This window comes from Dipodomys merriami, unplaced genomic scaffold (genome assembly GCF_024711535.1).
Source record: "Dipodomys merriami isolate MVZ:Mamm:240054 unplaced genomic scaffold, mDipMer1.0.p SCAF_24, whole genome shotgun sequence".
NCBI lineage: Eukaryota > Metazoa > Chordata > Mammalia > Rodentia > Heteromyidae > Dipodomys > Dipodomys merriami.
Window position 1 is genome coordinate 20,332,151 of NW_027203826.1, and position 26,043 is coordinate 20,358,193.

At 41.2% G+C, this 26,043-nt stretch overlaps 2 protein-coding genes and 1 long non-coding RNA gene across 4 annotated transcripts in view; 1 reads left to right on the forward strand and 2 right to left on the reverse strand.

Moving 5' to 3' along the window:
• Nucleotides 1–6,603, reverse strand: part of Axdnd1 (axonemal dynein light chain domain containing 1) — a 70,351-nt gene extending 63,748 nt beyond the window's left edge. Inside the window, exons 1-3 of the mRNA XM_070034364.1 lie at nt 6,103–6,603; nt 4,410–4,582; nt 2,217–2,320 (exon numbers count right to left, since the gene is read on the reverse strand). Of these exons, the coding sequence (XP_069890465.1) occupies nt 2,217–2,320; nt 4,410–4,582; nt 6,103–6,193 (368 nt within the window). The 5' untranslated portion in view covers nt 6,194–6,603. The remainder of the gene's footprint in view (nt 1–2,216; nt 2,321–4,409; nt 4,583–6,102) is intronic.
• Nucleotides 6,604–6,692: 89 nt separating this feature from the next.
• Nucleotides 6,693–16,359, forward strand: LOC138835651 (uncharacterized). Its single transcript, XR_011374679.1, has 3 exons — nt 6,693–6,774; nt 15,475–15,612; nt 16,254–16,359. It is a non-coding gene; the product is annotated as an uncharacterized lncRNA (long non-coding RNA).
• Nucleotides 16,360–18,799: 2,440 nt separating this feature from the next.
• Nucleotides 18,800–26,043, reverse strand: part of Soat1 (sterol O-acyltransferase 1) — a 49,551-nt gene continuing 42,307 nt past the window's right edge. For both annotated transcript variants that reach the window (XM_070034366.1, XM_070034365.1), the window contains exons 12-16: nt 25,611–25,708; nt 23,703–23,801; nt 21,483–21,618; nt 20,647–20,792; nt 18,800–19,350 (exon numbers count right to left, since the gene is read on the reverse strand). In XM_070034366.1, the coding sequence (XP_069890467.1) occupies nt 19,294–19,350; nt 20,647–20,792; nt 21,483–21,618; nt 23,703–23,801; nt 25,611–25,708 (536 nt within the window). In that variant the 3' untranslated portion in view covers nt 18,800–19,293. The remainder of the gene's footprint in view (nt 19,351–20,646; nt 20,793–21,482; nt 21,619–23,702; nt 23,802–25,610; nt 25,709–26,043) is intronic.

Here is a 26,043-nt window from a genome sequence, read left to right on the forward strand (position 1 = left end):
GACCTCTTAAAATGTGGCTTCTCTATATCTAAAAATGAATTGCAGAATAACACTAGGAAGCATGAATAGGAAAATCACAGTTCAAGCTGGCAGAGGCACAAATCAAGACCCTATCTTGAAAATAACCAACACAAAAAGAGGTATGTGGTGGCTCAACACATGGAGTGCTTGCCTAGCAAGTGTGAAGAGCCCTCAGTTCAAATCTAATACTGCCCAAAGTATGTATGTATATAAGTATATATGGACATATGTATGACTATTATATGCTATGTATCTAATATGTTATATTTACTACATAAGCTAGATGATATCTGTTTTGTATTTTACAGCTGTGCTCTGGTCCTTTGAGGTCAATGGACAAGTTACCGCTTAGCATTTACTATCATTTGTGCGTATGTTTATTAGTCTTGGTGCCATAACAACTTACTCCAAACTTAGCTTAAACAATAAATTTTTCTTAGTTCTGCAAGTCACAAGTCCAAAGCAGGTATCATAGAGCTAAGGTTAAGGTGCTGATATGCTGTGTTCCTGGGTACACTAGAGAAAGACCCATTTCTGAGCTCATCTGGATTGTTAACCGATTTGCTGCCTTGCCCGTTGTAGGATTGAGATCCTTGCTTTCATGGTATTTGCCCCTTTAGTTGTCATAGGAAGTCTCAGCTTCTAACATACAATTGTATTTCTTGGCTTGTGGCCTCCCTTTTCCCTCTTCACAGCCAGAGATGGAAGGTGGAACCCCTCCTATGTTTCAAATCTCCATCTGCTTCTGATACATTTCTGTGACTACTGCTTCTTTTCCACTTTTAAGCAGGTAATTAGGATGGGTTCACTATGACAATCTGGATAACCCCTCTTCTCAAGGTCCTTAACTTTTACCACATCTGCAAAGTTTTGTTGGCCATGTGAGGTTTGTGCTCATAGGCTCTAGGACTACAATAGGTCTAGTAGGGAAGGGGTTCTTATGTATCTACCTGATCTTTACTTTTTTTTAATTTTTTTTTAACAGTACTGGGGCTTGAACTCAGGGCCTGGGCACTGTTTCTGAGTTTTTTGGATCGAGCAGGTAGTCTACCACTCTAGCCACAGTTCCAGTGCCAGCATTTTGGTGGTTAATTGGAGATAAGAGTCTTACTAACTTTCCTGTCCAGATTGGCTTTAAACCTCAATCCTCAGTTCTCAATCTCCTGTATAGTTAGATTTACGGGCATGAGCTACCAGTGCCCAGCATAAACTTCATATTTCAAAACATACCAGTCAGGAATATTGATGTTAAAACCTTTGTGTGGATTTTTTGTCACATTTAGATAGAACTAATTTATTTTTCAAAGTACTCCAAACATCTTGTAACTACTAATTATTACCAATAACAGCCATGATTTAAAGGCACAGAACAAAGTACAGATACTTGAGAGCTAAAGCCCCAGGACACAAAAGTCAATAGGTCAAGTTCTAGCCACTCTTTCTGAGTAGTCAGACCCCATACTTAATAGCCCTTTAAGGATTTACAGGCTCTTTTCATTCATTACCTCACCTGTGCTTCATAACGCCCTAGAAGGCATGCAAAAGTGAGCAAGTCTACTGTTCTCTCACGATAGATCAAGAAAGTAATTTCAAAAAGACTAAACAACCTACTCAGGTGAAAGATACAGAAGAGCAGAGACACAAGGGACTAAAATGATAAATGGACAACGCTTAGAAAGTATCCAAACATTTTTAACAATTAGAAAATTCTTATGAATTATACAAAAACAGTATTCACTGATTTGATCTGAAACATGTCTACAGTGGCATAATGGCGATGAATTCCCTCTGAAGAGAACCAGGAACCAAGCCCCGGTTCTCCAAGGTTTTCCATATCAAGAAGCTATGTTTCCTCTATGATGTACAAAAATCACCTACACAGACAAGATGCTGGGAGCACTAAATTGTGTCCCTTTTAGAAGGGTACAATAAAGAGTAGGAGTACAGGGGCAAAAGCATGCAAAAGCCCTAACAGATTTAAAGGTATGGACAGTCAGAACCTACAGATTTTATACTATTAATAATCATATACAAGAAGATAGTCCTTTACCTTACAGATTGTACTGATTTAACATAGATACTTTAAGTTTCATAATTCATGATTCTATAGTTTTTCCAATCTTGCCCCTCCAAAATCTATCATGCAAAATGAGAAAATGACTATCTGTATCTATCCCACCCTCCTCCTTCTTTACCTTCCAGCTCCAGTTAGGGAGACAGGATGATCAATCAGGTATTTGAATCTATTCCTTCGAACAGGGTGCTGCCAGACATGATCTGCAGTACGTGGAAGGGTACACTGAAGAAAAAAAAATTCACAAAATTCCAGAAGAGGGCTCACTAGTCAAATAGACTCAACCAATTCTTTTTTTTTTTTAATCTTAGTTACACTAAGAGGTTACTATGCAACATGTCAGTTTATAAATATGATGTATCTTGATCAAAGTCACCCTTTTCATCATTCTCCTCTATCTCCCTCATCCTTCCTAACCATACCCCTCCTCACAATTTTCCTAATTTCATAGAATATGTCCTAAATATTATGATTATGAGTACACTTGAAATATGGATACTGGGTCTAAGTAAAACCATCTTGTCCTTACCACCATCCAGGAGTCTTAATAGATGATGGGGACTTTTCAGCCAGTTCAGAACTCTAGAGGTGAAATAGTTCATTCTTTGAATTGCATGTTTAGCAATCTATTTTAGCTCTAGGAAAGTTTTGCTCCAGAGAATACTTGCTCTTGATTGCCCGATTGTTCCCCTAGTTTGCTTTGCTTATATCTAACACTTTTGTTAGGTTTAGTCCCCACCCCCAATCATGTGGTTTTTTGCGTTTATAAGCTTTGTGCCAGCTACATTCAGGCATACAAGTTTGTATGTGGGGAGGAGCCGGAGGGGCATGAGTCCACTTGCAGTTGCTGGCTTTCTAATAAAGACTCCTGATTTGACCTCTCAAAATGTGGCTTCTCTGTATAACACATTCCCTGCCCCCCCCACACACACATTCCTCTCTTCATTAATCCACCCCCTCTCACTTGGCTTCTCCCACATGTAATAGTTGCCAAAAGGACACAACCACATGGTTCAGGCAGAAAAGAGTTTATTGGGAGAGCCAAACAACTAGGGTGCACTCTAGGGTAGGGTGTAGCACCTCAAACTAAGGGCAGAGAGAGACTATATAAGGAAGGGCAAGAAGAAGGTGTGACCTCAGCTGATAAGGAAGTGACTTCAGAGTCTAGGGGACCTCCCACTAACTCCCAGGTGTGCAGTGACCAGTTACCTGGGGTTACAGGTACTGGGTGGGGACTTCCAGGGAGGGCCACAGTTTTGCAGAGAGAGAGAACAAAGAGGAAGAGGTCTAAGTATGGTTTCCCACGAAGAGAAAACAAAGAAAAGGGGCCATTTCCCCAGAGGACATACCACATAACTCTCAAGTGCCAGCTTCCTGGTAGTTATTTTGAACATTTTATATTAAGGGCATTGGTATATTAAGAAAACAGAATTCTTATTCAGTAACATGGGGAAAGACTGAAACTAGAACAGTTCTATAGGCATGAAAATAAGACCAAAAGAACAGTAATGATCATTTTAGTAAATTTAGATTAAAACACATGGAGTTTGTAAAGATAGTAGAAAATAATGAAAAGGGTAAAACTGACCAACAAACATGGTACTCATAGGCTGACTTGAAAAACAAAAAAAACCCAACCCACATTTGTGAAAATACTCAAGTCTTGGGAATATTCCTGCATAAGATCTGAGCTTTTGAGATGGGGAGGCTAAGTCTAACCGACACCTTCTTGGCCCCATAGCAGATAGGGTATTAGGTTTAACTGGCGCCATTTTGTCATCATGGTGGAGGAAGGGGAAGTCCCACCTCCCAGTGATGGTGTGCCTGAATTCCAAGAGGCAGGGGCGGGGACTTGGACAACAGGTTACTGGACCTGCCAATCTTTGGTCATGAACTCTCAAGCTCCCTGTGACCCTGCCCCCTGATCTGACCCTATTTAAGCACAGACCAGCTCAGAGGCCATTATGCCATGCCACAGCTTTGGTGTCTTCCTGTTCGTGTCTCCTGGCTCTCCTCTGGTCAATGTGGCATCCCACTTCAGCTCCCCACTGAAGTTAGTCTGGTTTGTTGGTACTGTGTTTCTGCTCTTTCTTTCCTCTCTGCATCTCATGGCTCAATTTTCTAACAGTGTTAAGTGTGTTTGCTGTGCTGCAGATCTGTGACAGGAGTCCATCTGCAGACCACCAGCATTCCCATAAGGGCTGCAAATCAACGTCTCAAAATGTGGCGTCTCTGTATTCTCTTACCATACAACACTTTTATTTTAAAGTTTAATACTGTCTAGAATATAAAATATATAATATATATATATCACCTTTGGAGTTTTAGTTTTCTTAGAAGGCAATAAGTTTTCAGGACAGGGGCCAGCATCAGCTGCAGAGGTTAGAGAAAGAAGAACTTCCTCAGGGATGAATTCGTTCTGGAGAGAAGTGGAAAACGGTTTGGAAATATCCACATTATTTGTTTTCTCCTTTAGCTCAGGAAGTCCTACAAAAGTAATGGGAAAGAAAAGTTTTTACTGTAGTATTTTGGAGAATTAAATGGAACTTCCTACACTGCCTCATTGATCTCATCTGTATTTTTCTATCAGAGACAAAGATGGCTTCTAGCGAATAACAGTAACAGTATCTAAATCACTGAGTACCATCTTGTCAAGAATAATGCAATCAACTTTTCCTTCCCTAGAAACATTGCCTCAAACATAGGTTCAAAACCTCAAATATACAGGTGAACCTGCATTAATACAAATTCAAATACAAACTCAGTTCACTAACTCAGTTATTGGAATAGTCTTAAAATGACTCCCTTGATGTGGAAATAAATCTCTCCAAATTGTCATGCTACTTAGTAATATTCTTCTCTTATATAAAGTCAAAAGTGGGAGCCAGATGCTGGTGGCTCATGGCTGCAATCCTTGGCTACTCAGGAGACAGATCCAGAGGGTCTCAATTCCAAGTCAATATGGCAGATAGATAGATAGAAAAGTCTGAAAGACTCCATCTCCAAAATAATCAGTAAAAAAGCTGCAGGCATGGCTCAAGTGGTAAAGTACCACCCAAGCAAACAAAGCTACCAAAGTCTTTGAATTGAAACCCCAATACCACCATTAAAATATAGGGGAAGGTTAAGCTGGAGAGAGAGCTTTAGCCTCATCAAGGTAAGGATGACGTTGAGACTCAGTCTGAAACAAATTTGTATTCATTTGTACATAAATGAAAATCTTTAAGCAATTATTCTTAGAACAAGGTCTAACCCCTGATACAAATAGACATGTACTAAATTGCATGTGTTTAGCTTACCTCCACTAATTACCTTTTTTAAAGTTTCTTTAAAGTCAAAGACCAGGTTCCAAAACAGATGCTGTTTCATGCAATTATTGGTATTTAAAACAATATTAAAAAGTGTATACTTGAAAAAAAAAGTATAAACATAGTCCTTAGGGGTAGTAGTGAAACAGGATTCTGATTCAAAAAATACTATACAAGTTATGGTGTTTTATTTAGACAAATGTGGCAGGAAGACATAGATAATTAAGATGCCCTGGATTTCAGATGAAGAGAAAATGTGAATGGGCTGGCATAGTGACTCACACCAGTAAAACTAGCACTAAGGTGGCTGAGACAAAAGGAGAGTGAGATCAAAGGCAAACAGGAAGCCTGTTTCACCCCACTCATCCCCCTCCCCCGAAGAAAAAACACAAAACAAACAAGTGGGGGGCTGGGAAGGTGGCTTCCTGGTAGAGTGCTTGCCTAGCAAGTACGAAGCCCTGGGTTCGATTCCTCAATACCATATACACAGAAAAACCGGGAGTGGCGCTGTGGTTTCCGTGGTAGAGTACTAGCCTTGAGCAAACGATGCTTAGGGACAGGCCCTGAGTTCAAGCCCCAGGACTGGCACACACGCACTCACCAACCCAACAACAACAAAAGGGTACTCCAGAAAAACGGTGGATGGTGAGTTCTGTTCATCACCACGGCAGTTTACGTCGCAGGATCCTTTAGGTTTACCTATTGACTCCTTGTCGACACTTTTTGCCTTTTTGCCATCAGATGGCGATACCGAGGGCGGCGTCGTGGTGGGGCTTTTCAGGAGAGACATAATAAAACAATGGCTCCTTTTAGTCTTCGCACTCTGAAATATGCTTCCAGAAAGTTAACTGGGGAACAAATCGGCCTCCTACGTTCAGGATGCCCCGCTGTCCTGGAGGCATTACAAGCCAAGACACAGGAACGGACCGAGGGGAGGCCAGCTAAGGACTTGAACGTAGGCCGCAGCCGGACTCCTCCACGGCTGTTCCCGGCGTCGAGCGCGGGGCCGGAAGACGACCCTCAGCTCGGTCCGGGGGCTCAGGGCAAGTCCCCAGGCTCCCCCACAAACAGTGCCCGGATGCACTGCCGCTGGCTTGGGCAGGACGAAAAGTCCTTTCTTCCTTAAAACCAACGACAAACCGACACCCGCAGCCCAGAGCCGCAAGTTGCGTTTCCCGCCAGGTATCCGGCCGCCCCGCCTCTCCTGGGAACGTCTTTGCGTCGTCATAGAAACGCAGGACCCCCCCCCAACCCCCCCCCCCGCGCCCGAGCCACGCTCTGTCGGGGCTGTCTGTAGCAGTGCCTGCAGGAGGGGAAATTCACAGATGAAATCCAGTCCGACCCGACCCTCGCCCGGGCTTCCGGTGTGTTGTAAGTCCTAGCAGAAGTTCCGTCGCAATCAAAAGGAAAAATATTGGAAAATGTCCAGAAATCGGGCCGTGTCTCCCCGCGAGAGGCTTGGGATTGTGGGCGGGGCAGGTGCGCAGGTTCTTCATGATATAGTTCTTGTTTTTGTTTTGTTTTTCTAAAAGCCAAACTCAGGAAAATTGTGCAACCAAGGCTGCAGCTCCGAGGTAGAGCAGGCGGTAGAGAAATAAAACAACACACCAAAAAACACCTTACTTTCCCATTAATCCAAGTTTTCTTGCTGAAGTGGCTTTGCTGTCACTTGGTGCTTGGCTTTCCCGGACCACCAGGAAAGCCTTCCTGGATCCATTCCCTCCTCTCCCCCGTGGACTGAGTGCCACTGTTGTTCCCTTTGATCAAAGCCACACAGGTAAAGCCGTGGCTGCTCCTGACCTACGGTGCTCAGGGCAATGCAGTGAGTTCATTCCCACCCAACTGCCTCTCAGAGATCTATTTGCACTAAGGCCCAAAGGTAATGTCAAGTGATGAAGCTCAGTGGAATCGCAGTATCTGCAGGCCTTAATTTTCAGAAGAGAAGAAAGATGTGTGAGTCAATCATATTGATCAGTACAAAGCACCATGAGTGGACAAACACCTTCTGAAAGGCTTTCCCAAGAAAATCACTCGGACACATGGTCACATACAAAGGAAAAGGATTTTTTTTTAACGAGTTTTTTAATTTTAATGGAGCTTTAATGACAGGCTACCTTGTGGGCATAGTAGTAGCTCGGAGGAGGTATGAGCACAGAGTTAGAGGGCTGGGTTCCTGTGGAACGTGAAAGCAGGAAACTGCCTTGTGGAAAGGGTTAACATTTACAGTTAGAGCTGCACAAACCAGGGAGAGGGAAGTTGCATTTTGAGGAGGGGCTGCCATTTAAGATCTCACCTTCCTGCATCACCTGTTTTCAGGAATAAAAGCCTGTGGCACCTGTTTTCAGGGAAAGGCAGTTTTGTTTTTGCCTAAGGTCTAAGGTGTCGGACTGGGTAAGAAGGTGGAGGAGGAAAGGCTAACATCTTCAGTAGGCTGCCTGAAAAATCATAGTTCTGCTTTGTACTGAACAGAACTAAGGCTTTGATTTCTAGTCATTGCAATGAGAAATTTAGCTAATTGGTTCAAAGCCACGGAGGTTCCTAGAGTGCATAAACCCCGTGTAGTTTCATGGCGCCCATGCCAACCGAGTTTGTGACATTTGTCACAGAAATGAATTTGTCTTAGCCTAATTATGTAAGGTTATAGTTTTTCTTTAGCAGAGCAGGAAAACAAGGCACATCCTCATTGGACACATGAGAAAGGCCAAGTTCTCTATGTAAAGCAAGTAGAAGGCTCAATGTAGGGCCTAAAAAGGTGTATTCGCTTTCCTTTTGATCAACTTATGATGTGGTTTGTGTGTGTATATGTGTACTCAAAGCCTGGGTGGTGTCCCATAGCTTTTTCATGAAAGGGTGGTATTCCACCACTTAAACCACACCTCCACTTCTGACTCTTTGGTGGTTTGTTGGGAATCTCAGATTTCTCTGCTTTGGCTGGCTTTGAACTAGGATCATCAGATTGCAGCCTCCTGATTAGCTAAGATTACTGGTGTGTGCCACCAGCATGTGGTTATATCTTATTGTTAAAAACTAGTAAGTTTGGGATTCTTGGAAACCCAAGTTTCCTGGGCTAGGACTATGGCTTAGTGGTAGAGTGCTTGCCTAGCATGCATGAAGCCCTGGATTCAATTCCTCAGTACTACATAAACAGAAAAGGCCAGAAGTGGCATTGTGGCTCAAGTGGTAGAGTGCTAGCCTTGAGCAAGGAAGCTCAGGGATAGTCCCCAGGCTGAATTCAAACCCCAGGACTGGCAAAAAAAAAAGAAAAAAAGGAAAAAGAAAAACCTAGTTTCCTTACTTGACATGGGTGTTATATGTCTGAATCTCCCAGGTACTGAGAGATACTTAGAGAAGAAAGGTTCATCTTTAGAGGTATTTATTCTCCTTTATTGAAATATTCCTTATTTAATAACTATTGGGGCTTAAATTCAGGTCCTCATGCCCTTGCTCTACTGGCTTGCTCATGGTTGGTGCTCTTACTTCATGAGCCATTCCTACAGCCCAGCTTTTCACTAGTCAATAGAAGATCTCTGGATTTTTCTACCCCAGCTGGCTTCAAAACTGAGATCATCCTGGTTCCAGCCTCCTGAGTAGCTAGGATTACAGATGTGAGCCAGCCACACCCTGCTCAATTTTTTTTTCTCTTGAGATATTTACTCTAGATATGCTTATCTAGAACTCCTGGCAAATCATTACTGCAATATTAAAATATTAAATATTGCTTGGCTGCAATAACCTAGCTAGAGCAGATGTAACCTAATTGTGAATACAGTGTTCATGCCTACGACCTACCTTTTAGTTCACTTTTTTTCATGCTCTGGATTTTAGCTTACTTTTTAAAACTTTTTCTCTCATCTGCTCCCTTTTGAACTTCATCCTAACAATTCAAACAATTCAAATGCATATATACAGCATCATAGAGTTTCAATGTAGTTCATCTTAAGGACTTATGATCATCAGAAGTAACAGGTGTAATTGTAAGGGAGCAAAAAAAATAGTACTTTCCCTGAAGTTTACCTTTCTTTCAACTCACTGATGTCACATTATCATTTGAAACCATAGCTACAGTAGTAAAATTCAGAGCTACCAAAACCCATGTCAGCTCATACAAGAACAAAGCAACACATATTTCATATTAACATTGTTCAAAAAAAATCTAAGTAGATAGACATAAGTGAACACATTCAAGAAATACATAGCAAATAAAATCTGTAGGACTGGAAAGTAATTGGATTGGTAGTGCGAAGAGAACATATGAAGTGTTGCTTCTCTTGTGGGTACAGGAGCAAGTGCCTGTAGTCCTGGCTACTTGGGAGACACAGGCAGAACACTGGAGCCCAGGAGTTCAAGACCAGCCTGGACAACATAGCAAGACCTTGTCTCCAAGAAATAATTATTTCATCTTTAAACTTGTACAACAGTAATCATACCTTTCACGAGACTGGGGAAAATAGGAAGACCAGGTTTTAGGAGGCCTTTGAAGAGATTTTTTTTTTTAATGTCTTATGGACATACTGACTTGGCAGTACCATTAAGATATCTGAGGGGAAATGGGAGATAACTATTTGATTAGATATCTGGGTCTTAGAATCTCAACAAAGCACTGGATAATGAGAATACAAACAAGAATACAAGACAATCATTACTGAAAAGTGCAATGGCTATTCTTGGGGACAGTCCTCCCATAATTTTGAATTATACCAAGGGAACCCTAAAATGTAGTAATAATTGTTGAAGTCTTTGATGGAAACTTTTTTTTTTTTTGTCAGCCGTGGGCTAGAACTCTGAGTTTGGGTGCTATCCCTCAGCTCTGCAGCTCAAGGCAAGAGCTCTACCACTTGAGCCACAGTGCCACTTCCAGTTTTCTAGTGGTTTATTGGAGATAAGAGTCTCACGGACTTTCCTGCCAGGCTGGCTTTGAACTGTGATCCTCAGATCTCAGTCTCCTGAGTAGCTAGGATTACAGACGTGAGCCACCGGTGCCCAGCTTTGATGGAAACTATTATAGATAGCAAAATCTAAGATAGCAGATAAGAATTGCCCTACTTAGGTAAGTCAAGATACTGAAAGTGAAGTGTCAGAGTTAGAAGCAGGGCAAATTGTGCTTGTTGGTGGGGGCAGATTCCTGTAGCTACTTAACCTCAAGGAGCATTGGGGTCTTGCAGAACTTCCCAGGAAGTATCCCAGAAGCCAGTGCAGCCACCACACATGCATTGAGCTGGGGAAAGAAACTATGAGTGTGTTTTTGTAGCAAAGCTCACTTTTGCCAATTCAGTTTCTAAACATGTTGACAGGGCATCTACACATGTCCACAGACATTAGGGCCTACGAAACTCCCTGAAGGATGCTAAGTATAAACTCATTGGTATGTGTGTTGAGTGTAGCAAAGAAACTAAGTTTCAATTAGAGACTGGCACTCTACCACTTCAGCCACAGCACCACTTCCAGCCTTTTCTATTTGGTACTAAGGAATCGAATCCAGGGCTTCATGAATGCTAAGCAAGCATTCTACCACTAAGCCACATTCCCAGCCCAAGATACTTTGTCCAGTGGTTTTGTGTTTCAGTGCTGAAGATTAAACCCAAGGCCTCATGCAACTGCAGCCCCTGTGTAGGTTTGTCTTTATTTAGAACTCACACAAGGTACTGCAGGAGGAAACAGCTTTTATCTCCAAGACTGGTCTCCATTGCATGACACTGTACTTGTCACATAACACTGTCTCTGCGATTAAATTCACCTTTCTCATCCTAGAATAACTTGGGCTCATACAAATGGCAAATTCAGATATCATGCCAACCTTGAGTATGGCAGTTGACAATTGATGTCTTGTGGTAAATCTGTAAACTGTTATGTATGCCAGCTTTATAAATCAGATGCATAAACCTGATTGAGTACAAATGCAAGCTGTCAGAGCAAGACCCTAGACTTTTCTAAAGGTAAAAGAAAAAAAAAGCCACATTGCTATGGCTCATTCCTATAATCCTAGCTACTCAGGAGCCTGAGATCTGAAGATGGTAGTTCAAAGCCAGCCCTGGCAAGAAAGTCTGAAAGACTCTTATCTCCAATTAAACACCAGAAAACTATAAGTGGAACTATGGCTCAAAGTGGTAGAGCTCTAGCATTGAACTGAAGAGCTCAGTGACAGCATCCAGGCACAGAGTTCAAGCCCCACAACCGACAGAAAAAAAAAAAGTTACATTTAATTTCTGCAAAAATGGATGGGTAGTTAGGTGGTGCAGAGGGTAACTATAGTATTTGTTGCCTGTTATGTGCTTCAATGGTAAAAATGTCAAATTCTAATCCCAACAGGTTCCTGGAGGAAAGGTATTTTAATTTGGGCTGCTGTAACAGACTGAGAAGTTTGAAAAGACAGGCATTTATTTCTCACACAATGCAGATTGAAAAGTGGAAGATCAAGGTGACAGCAGGTCGTGTTGTTGGATGAGGGCTACATCCTCTGGAGAGGAGGATCTGTGTCCTCATTTGGTAGAAGGAAAAGGAGCAGAAGAGGCAAATGTGTGTGATGCACCTTGAGGGGCTTAGTGGCTTTCATGAGGAAGGCATCCCTGTGGTACAATTATCCCTTAAAGGCCCCATCTCTCTTTTTTTTGGGTCCGGTCGTGGGGCCTGAACTCTGGGCCTGGGCGCTGTCCCTCACCTCTTCAGCTCAAGGCTAGCACTCTACCACTTGAGCCACAGCACCACTTCCGGCTTTTTTCTTTATGTGGTGCTGAGGAATCGAACCCAGGGCCTCGAGCATGCAAGGCAAGCACTCTACCACTGAGCCACCTTCCCAGCCCCCCATCTCTCTTCATACTGAGCAAGAGGGGATATATTTGAACTATAGCAAAGGGATGAAATCTATCTTGTTTTAAAACTGGTCTATCTCTGTGTGTGTGTTGGTATCTGGATTTGAACTGTTAGTTTTTTCTACTCAAGGCTGGTGTTCTACCACTTTAGCCACAATCTACTTCTGGCTTGTTGTTGGTTAACTGAAAATAAGAGACGCATGGATTTTCCTGTCCAGGCTGGCTTCAAACCTTAATTCTCATATCCCAGCCTCCTGAGTCGCTCCGTTTACAGGTGCGTGCTGCCAGTCCCAGATCCTCAATCTTCCCTTGAAAGGCAATGGTGGCTGCCACTACTCAGAAGGCCATGATCAGGAGGATCATTGTTCTAAGATAAAACTGGACAGAAAAGTCCAAAAAACCCTATCTCCAAAATAACCAGCAAGAAGTCAGGCAGGAGGCATGACTCAAGAGGGAGAGCATCAGCCAACCAAGCAAGCCTCACAAACATAAGGACTAGTGTTCAAACCTTGGCATTAGAAAAAACAAAAAAGCATACCTCAGTTAGGTATGGTGGTAGACACCTGTAATCCCAGCACTAGGGAGGCAGAGAGAAAGATAGAAAGTCCAAGGGCATCCTGGACTATGTTGCAAGACCCACCTGCTCAACCTCAAAACAACACAAAATAAAAAACTTTTACCTGGCCAACAGATTTTTCACCTGTTTTGGAAGTACTAAGGACTGAATTTAGGGCCTTGTGCTTGCTAAGTAGGCGCTGGAACACTTGAGCCACACCTAGGGTTTCTTTTCTCATTGGTTACTTCAAGGTATGGTCTTGCTGAGATGACTCGCTCCACTACATGCAGCCACTATGCATTGCTTGAGATGGAATTTCCTGAATTGTTTTTATGCCTGGTCTTGAAACAGTGATCCCCTGATATCTTCCCTAAGTAGATTTTCATGTTTCTTTAGCCACCTGTCTATTTCTATCTCCTAAGAGGAGGGACCTGGGGTTTCTTAGAACCCATTCATATGTTTTAAAAGACCAAGAACAGCAAGATGTTAGTGGCTTGTGCCTATAATCCTAACTACTCAGGTTGAGATCCGAGGATCAAGGTTCAAAGTCAGCCTGGGCAAGAAAGTCCATGAGACTCTTCAATTAATAATCAAAAGGCTGGAAGGAGCTGTGGCTCAATTGATTGAGCCTTGAGCAAAAAAGCTCAGGGCATTGATCAAGATATGTTAGACTTATAAACTGGTTTGTTAAATGCTAACTTCTCTGTGCAAGTACTTTTAAAAAATAAGTAAATAGGGCTGGGAAGGTGGCTCAGTGGTAGAGCGCTTGCCTTGCATGCCTGAGGCCCTGGGTTCCATTCCTCAGCACCACATAAGCAAAAAGAAAAATACTGGAAGTGGCGCTGTGGCTCAAGTGGTAGAGCGCTAGCCTTGAGCTGAAGAGCTGAGGGACAGCGCCCAGGCCCAGAGTTCAGGCCCCACGACTGGACCAAAATAAATAAATAAATAAATAAATAATAAGTAAATAAATAATAAAAAGCTCAGAGACAATGTCTAGTCCCTGAGTTCAGCCCCAGGGCCAGAACTAACTAAATAAATAACTGCCAAGAGCATAAGGATTAAACAGTCAGTAATGAGCACAATAGAGGTGGCTAATGACTTAGTGTGTTGCTGATTTTCTTGATACAAAGTCACACTGAGCTCCATATTTACTTCTTTGTAACCTATAGCACTGCTCTGTCCATTGTCTTGGATAAAAGAAAAAAATCTTATTCAGTTATTTGTCTTCTCTTCCGGACATAAAGCTGCCTGAGATGAAGAAGAAAGGCACATAAGAACACAAAATAGTTAAAATTTAACACACAAGAAGTTACTGTTAAGCCGAGCGCCGGTGGCTCTCACTGTAATCCTAGCTACTCAGGAGGCTGAGATCTGAGAATCAAAGCCAGCCCAGGCAGGAAAGTCCGTGAGTCTCTTATCTCCAATAAACCACTAGAAAACCGGAAGTGGCACTGTGGCTCAAGCAGTAGGGTGCTCACCTTGAGCTTTAGAGTTGAGGAACAGTGCCCAGGCCCAGAGTTCAAGCCCCATGACCAACCCCCCCCAAAAAAAAGAAAGAAAGAAAAAAGAAGTTACTGTTAAAACAGACACTAGGGGCTGGGAAGGTGGCTCAGTAGTAGAGTGCTTGCTTTCTATGCATGAGGCCCTGGGTTAGATTCCTCGGCACCACATAAGCAGAAAAAGCAGAAAGTGGTAGTGGCTAAGTGGAAGAGTGTTCACCTTGAGCTGAAGAGCTGAGGGACAGCACCCAGACCTAGAATTTTCAAGCCTCATGACCAACAAAAAAAAACACAATAAAACACTAGGTTTTTCTCAAATATATTTATTTCCCACAATTGTCATGAGTGTGGTATTTCTGTCATCTTATGTGTGTCTGTGCGTGTATGTGTATGTATAAAAATTACACTAAGCTGGGCACTGGTAACTCACACCGTAATTGTAGCTACTCAGGAGGCTGAGAGCTGAGGATCAAGGTTCAAAGTCAGCCCGGGCAGGAAAGTCCATGAAACTCCAATAAACCACCAGAAAACCAGAAGTGGTTCTGTAGCTCAAGTGGTAAAGCACTAGTTTTAAGCTGAAGAGCTGAGGGACCTGTGACCTGTGGCCAGTGACCTGGCCCAGAGTTTGAGCCCCATGACCGACAAACAAAACAAAACAAAACACATTACACTAATGTTAATATAATGCTTATTTTAAACTCAAACTGGTTATTAGACATTGCAGGGGTGGGAAAGAGATTCAGGAAAAGAACAAATAAGAAAAGGTGTCTTTAATTATAGAAAAACCAACTTTTGATTTCTGTAGGTTTTCTGCTGCTCCCAGACCACCACCGTTCCCTGTATTAGATGTAGCTGTAGAAACACAGAAGCTACTGCCCTAGCTCAAAGCCTTGACCGGGGCTCCAGCTCTTGTTCCACACAGCAACGGCATAATGACACATAAAATGCAAAGTACATGACTGGGCGTGTAAACCACCTGTTTCTTTCTTTTTTTTTTTTTTTTGCCGGTCATGGGGCCTGAACTCTGGGTCTGGGCGCTGTCCCTCAGCTCTTCAGCTCAAGGCTAGCGCTCTACCACTGGAGCCACAGCGCCACTTCTGGCCTTTTCTATTTATGTGGTGCTGAGGAATCGAATCCAGGGCTTCATGCTTGCAAGGCATGCACTCTACCGCTGAGCTACCTTCCCAGCCCTAAACCACCTGTTTCATAGGTATTTAGAACTAGTCCAGTCAGCTGCACTTCAACAAGCAAACACACCACCACAGAGTGGCGCAGCAATACCTGACCTGGAGGACAGCACTGCTGAGAGACATGTTGAAGCCCCAGAGGGAGCAATGTAAAAATTAAGGTGAGCATTTAAAAAAAGGAATACATAGGCAATTTTTTATTTTTATTTTCTAAAAAGCATCTAAAATTTCTGAAAATCATCCCCTTTCTCTCAAGCTTAAAAAGCCCATCTTGCCAGGTACATTGGTGGCTCACACCTGTAATTCTACTCAGGAGGTTGAGATCTGAGGATACAGATCAAAACCAGCCCGAGTAGGAAATAAGCCCATGAGACTACGAAAAAGCCAGAAATGACACCGTGGCTCAAAGTGGTAGTAGTGGTAGCCTAGAGCACAAAAACTCAGGGGCAGTGCCCAGGTCCTGAGTTCTAGCCCCAGTACATTCCCCCCCCCCCAAAATACACCTATTTTTTGCACCACTGAAAAAGGTCTATTTATTTATTTATTGGTCTGCTCAAGGATAGCGCTCTACTACTATGAGCCACAGTGCTACTTCTGGCTTTTTGGTGGTTAATTGGAGATAAAGAGTCACACAGACTTTCCTGTTAGGTCTGGCTTCAAACCATGACCCTTAGTCTTAGCCTTCTGAGTAGCTATGCTTACATGCATGAGTCACTGGCACCATACACACATACTTTCTTAACCTGCTAACTTTTACCTTGCAGACACTGAAAAGTATTTCCCCCACTCCTTTTGCTTCCAGATGTTGTAGCTGACTCAATTGTGTAATTAAATTTGAACAGGAGACAAGCAATTTACCAAGGCAACTTCAGGACCTCTATCTACCACCAACAAAACTTTGTTGCCTTTATCTGGTAAGCTTTCAACACATTTCTCCCACACCATAGAGGTACTAAAAGACCAAATTAGATATCTCAATAAAGGGTAAATTAGTATACACATGGCTTAGTTGTTTCTTGTAGGATCATCATACTTCTTACAGAAAAAATACTTTAAACCTACAACTTTTTAAAAGGAATGAAGTATTTGAAATGGAAGGTTTTATCTCAATAATGAAATGGGAAAAAAATTAAACTTTTGAAACACATTAGCAACAGGTTTTAGGTTTATGTTTTTTTTTTTTTTTTTTCTTTTGTTGGTCATGGGGCTTGAACTCTGGACCTAGGCACTGTCCAGAGTGCTAGCCATGAGCTGAAAAGCTGAGGGACAGTGCCCAGGCCCAGAGTTCAGTCCCCACGACTAACAAAACAAACAAACAACTTGTATCCTAAACAGTGTGACTATTATATTACATTATCTTCTGAGATTCAAACTGACTTGAAAAGACTTCCTAAAACACTGGATAGTTGTTAGAATACTGAGAAAGTGGTATTCTAGTGGTGGATCAAAGCACTAATCATTTGAATAAATTCCTAAGTCTCACTTCTTTGCATAAGAAAGTGAGTGACATGGTCTCTGACATCCATTACTTTAAGCAACCTTTTTGCTATTTTGTTTTTCAGTAGTACTGGAGTACTGCATGAGGACAGCATTATTACCACTTTGGCCATGCTCAGTCCTTTTTGCTTTAGTTTTTCAGATAACATCTTGTTTTTGCCTAGGGTCAGTCTTGGACCTTGATCCTGGTCCTCCTGTGCACCACTACTTCTGACCCAGTGGAAAATGATATAATCATACCTTATGCTCAGAAACAAAATAATCCCTACATACCACACTGCATTAACAATAGACATCTTGGGCTGGGAAGGTGGCTCAGTGGTAGAGCACTTGCCTTGCATGCCTGAGGCCCTGGGTTCGATTCCTCAGCACCACATAAGCAAAAAGAAAAAAGCCGGAAGTGGCTCTGTGGCTCAAGTGGTAGAGTGCTAGCCTTGAGCTGAAGAGCTGAGGGACAGCGCCCAGAGTTCAGGCCCCAGGACCAGACCCCCCCCCCCAAAAAAAAAGAATAGACATCTTGGGGCTGGGAAGGTTGCTCAGTAGTAGAGTGCTTGCCTTCCATGCATGAGGCCCTGGGTTTGATTCCTCAGCACCACATAAATAGAAAAGGCTGGAAGTGGCACTATGGCTTAAGTGGCAGGGCACTAGCCTTGAGTTGAATTGCTGAGGGATAGCGCCCAGGTCCAGAGTTTAGGCCCCATGACCGACAAAAAAAAAAAAAAAAGACATCTTGGCTGGGCGCCAGTGGCTCATGCCTATAATCCTAGCTCCTCAGGAGGCTGAGATCTGAGGATCACAGTTCAAAGCTAGCCCAGGCAGGAATGTCCGTGAGACTCTTACTCCAATAAATCACTAGAAAACCAGAAGTAGCACTGTGGCCCAAACAGTAGAGCACTTGCCTTGAGCTGAAGAGCACAGGGACAGCACCCAAGCCCAGAGTTCAGGCCCCATAACCAACAACAACAAAAAAAGAATTGATATCTTATAACCTGAAAATATCACATAACAGAGTACATGTCCTTGAAAACAATCACAAACTGGGCACCAGTGATTCACACCTCTAATCAATCCTAGCTACTTAGGAAGCTAAATCTGAGGATCAAAGCTGAAAGTCAACCAGGCAGGAAAATCTGTAAGACTATTATCTCCAATTAACCACAAAAAGCCAGAAGCAGAGCTGAAGATCAAGTGGTAGAGTGCTAGCCTTGGGCAAAAGAGCTCTGGGTTAGTGCTCAGGCTCCAAGTTTAAGTCTCAGAACTGGCGCGCGCGCACGCGCGCACACACACACACACACACACACACACACACACACACACACACACACACACACACACACACACACACACACACACACACACACACCACACACCACACACCACACACACACACCTTATTTGTTTCATCTAAAAATATATTGGTAAAAAATAAAATGACTGAGCAGATGCTTCAGAAGCCAGCTTCTGGATGTTTAATGATCACTTTATTAATGCAGATGATTAATACTTACAGACTGTCTAGTCTGCAAAAATCAGTCAATATTTAGCAGAGAATAACAGTTGTATCAAATAATACTTCTAAATAACTTCCAAGAAATTATAACCCTAAGAAAATATCTCCCATGTGAGTTCCATAATATAATTTAAGCACATGAGGAAATGCTTTTGCTTGTCTTGTGTTACTTCCCTCTTTTTTCCCTTCTGACTGCAGAATCCCTCAAGATGTGCATGGGATGAAGGTGTATCCGTGGTAGAGCACTGCTGAGAATGTGTGGGACCTTCGGTTTGATCCCTAGCACAACCAGAAAACAAAACAGTTCCAACAAATAAATGAAATAGAATGTAAAATGAGACTATCTTTGGAAAAGAGATATATTTTTTTCTAATAGAAACAGAAAAAATGGTTCCATTTTAATTTGCTTTCTTCTACAATTGATGTTAGATTAGCATACCTTCCAACAGTATGGTATGTTACGATATGAAACCAGAGGTATGTAAATGAGTTCTTCACATTTTGGCCAATTTTCAGTGCCAGAAAAACATGATGTTTAGTCCCTTGATTAAATAGAGTGAAGAAACAAAACAAAACAGTTATCAAGGCTTGAGCTGAGATGACCCAGCAAAAGCTTGCCATTACCTCAGCCATCAGTTTCCCTTCTCAAAAAGGGGGAAAAATGCCTGTTATGTGAACTTCCCACAGCACAGGCTCAGGTGAAGTAGGGAGGTAGTAGGCCATCTGGAAAGGCTGGAGCAGTCCAAATAGCACAGATAACTTCAGGAACAGCTGGCTCCAAATCAGGCAGGATAGTCAATCTTCTGTGGCAAGGAAAGAAATGAAGTCCCAGCTTCTAAAACACATAGCGACAAGTCCAAGAACGGGGCCGGATGTAATCCAGAAACGTAGGCTATAACGAGGAAAAAGAATGAGAGAACAGTTCATTTGTGTCCACTGTGCACATGAGCTAGGGAGAGGCAGAGTGTTAATGTTCCATATTGAACATGTCCAAGCTGCTTCTCAACATCTCGGTGACATTTTAAGAAGCTCACTAATTCACAGGATTTTTAATATTTCATTTTACAGTACCAACTTATTTATATGCTTCACAGGAAGTTTCTGTAATTTAGTGAACTCTACAATGGACTGGCCAATTGCCTCTTTGGCATCTTGCCTTTTTTTTGAGACAGGGTCTCATTATGTAGCCCAGGGTGGCCTCACACTCACAGTCTTCCACCCATGTACTGGCATTCATTACACACCTGGCTATGCATCTTCTTTTACATCTTAATAAAGAACTGTATTATTTTTAGCCTACATTCTAAGCACTGGTACATTAAGGATGATAAAATATACACAAATATATACAAATGACTATCATCCAAGGTGACATATTACTGAATTGTTTGAAGAAAGAGATGAAGTATTATGGGAACAGTAATCTGAAAGTTTCAGGGAGGATCCCAACTGGTTTTGGTGGAAGAATAAAGTCTAACATGTGAGGCCTGAGTATAAAGACCTGTATGCCTATGCATAGTGTCTAAAGTGAGGGGCGGTCAGTTCAAATGCACAAAGAGAACTCACTTCCAGGAGGAGGGAGAACTAAAGATGCATTGAAAGAAAGCATGAGGAGAGGATCTGACTGATTCAATTATAGACCTCTTCAGTTACAGGCACTTGGATAAAATGCCCAGGTTTATTTGGCATAATGACACCTTACCCTTCATTCTTCCCTCTCCCCCTAAAATTTTGAAGTTGTCCTAAAACACAAAGCATTAGGGATGTACCTGAACATAATCATTTTTAAAAGTGGGGGAAACAAAAATAAGGAACACAGGAAATAGACTCCTAGGCTTATTGGTATTAATTGCCATTTTTTATAATTGTTTATTTTAAGAAGAATACACACTTGTATAATATGGGCATATATTCTATTGGAAAAACTGAAGAATTCCTGTAAGAGGATAGAGAAACAACAGATGAGTTTAAAAAAAAAAAGAAAGAAAGAAAGAAAGAAAACTAAGAACTAGAAAAGTTCAATGAGAAGAAAATTAAAGAAGTAAGAAATTGCAAGGATGAGATTAGATGATGATCTACTGCTTTTACACCAAACTTCCCTCTTTTCAAAAATGCATACTCTCCACTTCTACCCCTTTCCCAATCACTAGACATAGCTACTCGAACTCCAGTTCAACTGGTGACTCACATTTTTCAGAGGACAGTGCTGACGTGCATACCATTCTTGGGAATAAAAGCACAGAACTACTCCATGGCCCAAGAAAAGAGAGGTCCACATCATAATGTTCCAAATCGGCCTTTTCCGACCATCATTGACGATGAAGTTGAAAGCCACTGAAGTTAAGAGAGAAAAAGTATATAGTCATCAAAGAATAAACCATCAGGAGGTGATAGGCCATACATAACTGTTCAATCAAGCGAGCATTATATACCTGCTTTATTCTGATCAAAAGTCCTACAAATATTCAGATCAAGTGAAAATATAGTTGATGGAATTACTCATATCCTAATTTGTCCCTCTCCACCCACTCAAAAAATGTTTTCTGTGCATGTTTAAGGGTATTTGTGAATGGACGAGTTGTACACAGGTTCATCATCTACAAATCTTCATGCATTTCTCCATGTCAAAGTATAAACACCTTGACGAGCTGTATATAATTATTTAAAGTCAGTATTTTGACCATTTTGAAATGGTATTACTACTATCTACTATTTCTACATTGATTTTCTTTCTGTCTAGTTTTCTCTTCGTTTTGTCAGTTGTGAGGCTTAACCTCAGGGCCTAGGTGCTGTACCTGAGCCTCTTTGTGCTCAAGGCTAGCACTCTACCAGTGAAGCCACAGTGCTACTTCTGTTTTTTGAGTGGTTAATTAGAAGTGAGGCTCACTGGGATTTTTCTGTAGGGACTGGCTTCCAACCATGATCCTCAGATCTCAGCTTCCTGAGTAGCTAGGATTACAGATATGAGCCACTGGCACCCAACTTTTCTTTTAACTAAGTACCCACAGTGTGCCATATACTTACTTCCAAAGGACATGAAGAGCACAAAGAGCACGGGATAGAAATAGCTCAAGCAAACAGCCAGGGCATACTCATGCACTACAGCTGACATAGCGAAGACTGCTAACATGGCCGCAGATTTGAATCTCTTTGTGAAAAACTACGATGAAAAGAAAATATTAAGTAATTTAAAATTTGTAGGGGGATTGGGAGGAAGAAACTAGGAGAAAATGAAGGAGGGGGTAACACTGTTCAAAAAGAAATGTACTCATTACCTGACTTACGTAACTGTAACCACTCTGTACATCACCTTTACAATAAAGTTTTTTTTTTTTTTTTTTTTAAGTACTAAGCATGTCCTCTTGTAAGACATAATTACCGCATCCTAAAGGCACCTATTTAATTATATTTTTACTTGACTTTCCTAGTTCTTGGATTAATCTAAATCAAAATAATTACAAAAAGAAAAAAAACAGCCAAAAATTGTGCTTGATGTATGCATGGCTCAGTGGCAGAGTGCCTGACTACTAAGTGTGAAGTCCTAAGCTCCAACCTTAGTACCATACACACACAATTACAAAAATTAATCCTAGGCACATAAACACCTTTTTATTCAAATAAGGCAATTTCCAAGAAGTATTCAAAAGTCTGGGCATAGTTGTAAACATATCAATTATATTTATTTACTTTGGGACTGGATCTTGCTGTATTGCCCTCGTTGGCATATTCGTGATCTTCTTACCTCTGTCTCCTAAGTAGCTAGAATTACAGGCATCTGCTACTTCCATTAATTTTTAAATTAATAGAATTTATATTTGTGAGCTACTCTGATGAAAAAAGTTTTAATGTATTCAAAAAACACTACTTGAAGTGGAGTTGTGCTTCAAAGTGGCAGAATCAGCCTGGAGTGAAAAAGCTAATGAACAACAACCAGGCTCCGAGTTCAAGTCCCAGTACCAACACAAAAAGAAAAACCAAAAAGTGATAGTGTACACACTTCAGACAAAAAATACAATGCAATTTCCATTGTTAGTTAGTGATACTGTTCAATAAATAGGGCTTCCTCTGGGCTGGGAAGTTGGCTCAGTGGTAGAGCGCTTGCCTTGCATGCCTGAGGCCCTGGGTTCCATTCCTCAGCACCACATAAGCAAAAAGAAAAAAGCCGAAAGTGGTGCTGTGGCTCAAGTGGTAGGGCACTAGCCTTGAGCTGAAGAGCTGAGGAACAGTGCTCAGGCCCAGAGTTCAGTCCCCACAACCGGACCAAAAAAAAAATAGGGCTTCCTCTACAAAACCAAGATTTAGCAAGGCTAAGAGTTTCCCCTCTATATGGGAAACTGCACTTACAAATGAGAGAACTAAAACTTACAAGGTGCTGTCACTTAGCCAAATTTCCCCTTAACAATAGAATCCAACTCAGAGTATTAAAATTACTTTTCATCAGACTAAACTAGAGTCAAAGAGCTAGTGGGAAATTATTTATTAGCAATGAGATTCAAAAGAAAGGGTCTGTTCAATTGGGTGGGTCACTTCAACACTTTCAAAGACCTCCAAGAATTCTTATTTTATTGTTTGGGTTTTTTTTAACTGTATTTTTTTTGTCTTTTCTTTTTTGGTACTGGGGATCGAACCCAGGACGTTGCACTTGCTAGGCAAGCGCTTTGCCACTGAGCTACATTCCAGCCCTTTTTTTTTAAACTGTATTTTTTTTGTCTTTTCTTTTTTGGTAGAATTCTTATTTTATAATTGGGTAGAATAATATTCAGGTAAAACACAAGGCATTAAATTTAGCATTGGGCATAAGTACTATTCAAAACATAAAGATTCTGTTCTTTGTAGTGGTGCTAGGTTTTTTTCCCTAATAGTAAATTATTTTTATTTACTTGCAAAGCTATTAATCATAGGGAGAAAGATATTTCAAGAGTTGACAGCAAGCCAGGCACTGGTGGCTCACTCCTATAATCCTAGCTATTTAGGAGCCTGAGATCTGAGGATGGCAGTTTGAAGATAGCCTGGGTGGTACTGGATTTGAATTCAGACCCTACACTTGTTGGAAAGGCATTCTATCACTTGAGCTACACCTCCAGTCCAAGAGTTCTTAGATATAAAAATGTTTTAGAGAAACTATCCACTTTTTTTCATGTGCAAGTAAGTGATCTTCTTCCATCTTGCATTACACTATAGTAGCACTTTGTGGAAAACAATATGATTTCTCAAATAGTATCAAATAAATATCTTGCTGCTTACCCACAGAAGGTCCTTGTATGCATAGTAGTATAGCCAGTCATGGACCACCACATTCCAGGTCCTATAGTAGTTGGAGTATGATGTGGAGTTCCACCAATCCTGAGGGAAAAGTATAACTATAAAATTGCACACACACACAGTCAAAGCAAAGTGCCTGAATATTGCTTAAGAACATAATACATGGAGGGGAGAGCAGGGATGGTAAGGGGAAACAAAGGAGGAGGCAACAATGCTTGATAAGAAATGTACTCATTACCTTGCTCATGTAATTGTAACCCCTCTGTATGGTATTTTCACAATAAAAAATTTATTAATATTAAAAAAAACAAAAAGAACATAATACATGATATAAAACCAAGACTATAATAAATTGTCAATGCATATATCCATGTCAGAAAAGCCTTAAAAGACATTTCCGTTATTAATGTTCACTATATCATTATTCTAATAGTATATGTATGTATATGTTTATACATACACATACCCCTAGGTTCATTGTCTCACTATCAAATTATGATGGAAAATACAGAAACATATAGAATCACTTAATACAAAGATCACTTGAATAGCAATCAGTAAACCCACTTCCTACCCTATTAAAAAATAATGAAAGAATTGTAGGTTTCAAGACTAGACTGAACACTAACACTAATACACTGTTTGGCGGTTTCACAATTGGCCAAACCGAATTGCATAGAAGTGAGATAGTGGCTTCCTCCATCCTTTTGTATTTCTCGCTCCCAATTTTAAGATCAGACAGCTCAAAATTTGTATTCTGTGCTATTTCCTTAAAGAGAATGGCAGACTTGAGTACTGCCAAAACAACAAAACCACTCTGGCTCTAGTCAAGAACTTAAGTACAACTTCAGAAGAATACTATTTTGTTGTTGTGGTTTGGAGACAGGGTCTCACTATGTAGCTCAAGCTGGACTCAAACTTATGACCCACTAGCATCTGCCTCCTAAGTGCAGGCCCATTTTAGAAGTATAATAAGGGGGCTGGGAAGGTGGCTCAGTGGTAGAGCGCTTGCCTTGCATGCATGAGGCCCTAGGTTCGATTCCTCAACAACACATAAGCAAAAAGAAAAAAAAAGCCGGAAGTGGCGCTATGGCTCAGGGGTAGAGCACTAGCCTTGAGCTGAAGAGCTGAGGGACAGCGCCTAGGTCCAGAGTTCAGGCCCCACGACCAGACCCAAAAAAAAAAAAAAAGTATAATAATATAGCCAGATGCCAGTAGCACATGCCTATAATCCTAGCTATTCAGAATGAGATTTGAGGATCACAGCTCAAAGCAGCCCAAGCAGAAAAGTCCATTAGACTCTTATCTCCAATATACTATTTTAAAAAGGCAGAACGTGGTGCTGTGGCTCAAGTGATAGAGTGCTAGCCTTAAGTACAAAGAAGCTTAGGGACAGCACTCAGGTTCTGAGTTCAAGCGTCAGGAACCCCCACCAAAAAAAAAAAAGTATAATAATACAACGATAAGCAAAATTAGTACCTTTCAAAATTAAGAAGGGAAAAGTTATTTCCCTCAGAAGTTGCTCAACAGTCTTAAAGGGAATAATATGCAGAGGACACTTTTACACAACTAGACAACCAATTTCAAATAAACACTCAAGAAAGTCTCAGCAAGACCTTGGGATGAATGTGTTCCCACCATATCACCCATAAATATATCCTCACAATATTCAGTAGAAACTATGTGCCACATTAAAGAGATAGGAGACAAGATTATGTTAATTATATCTGTCAGAATTTTAGACATGTTGGTAAAACTTGTGAAAAATTATTTCACAATATTTGTGTCAAAAAAAACCCTGGTAATAATAGCCAACAATGCAAAAAACCCCATTAACAATGACTAAAGAAATAAAATATAAAAAGAAATATAAAACCAAGTATATATCACCTTATAAAACATCCTGTCACCAAAGCGTAACATCTCCGCAAAGGCATTGAGCCAGCAGTGCAAAAAGGCAAAGAAAGTAAGGAACAGCATCAGCACACCTAAAAACAAGATTAACAAAATGAAGAGTCTTTCCAAAGTGCTCATATACCAAACCATTAAGCATCAGTAAAAACCTAAATTGTTATTGTAGATTACCCATTCCAAAGATACAGTACAAGTTTATTTTAATTTAAAAAAGCAGTAACTCCCTTCCAAGTTGGTTTAATAGACAACAGATAACTCAGTCTGTTTTTAAGAAATGCCTTGATATTCAGGTTAATTTGGAACCCAAGGCTTTTAAAAATCTGGCCCCCATATCTTCCCTCTAAATCAATGGAGATTTTGCTCCCTCTCCCTTTATAAGACATTTGGCAAATCTGGAGATGTGTGGGGT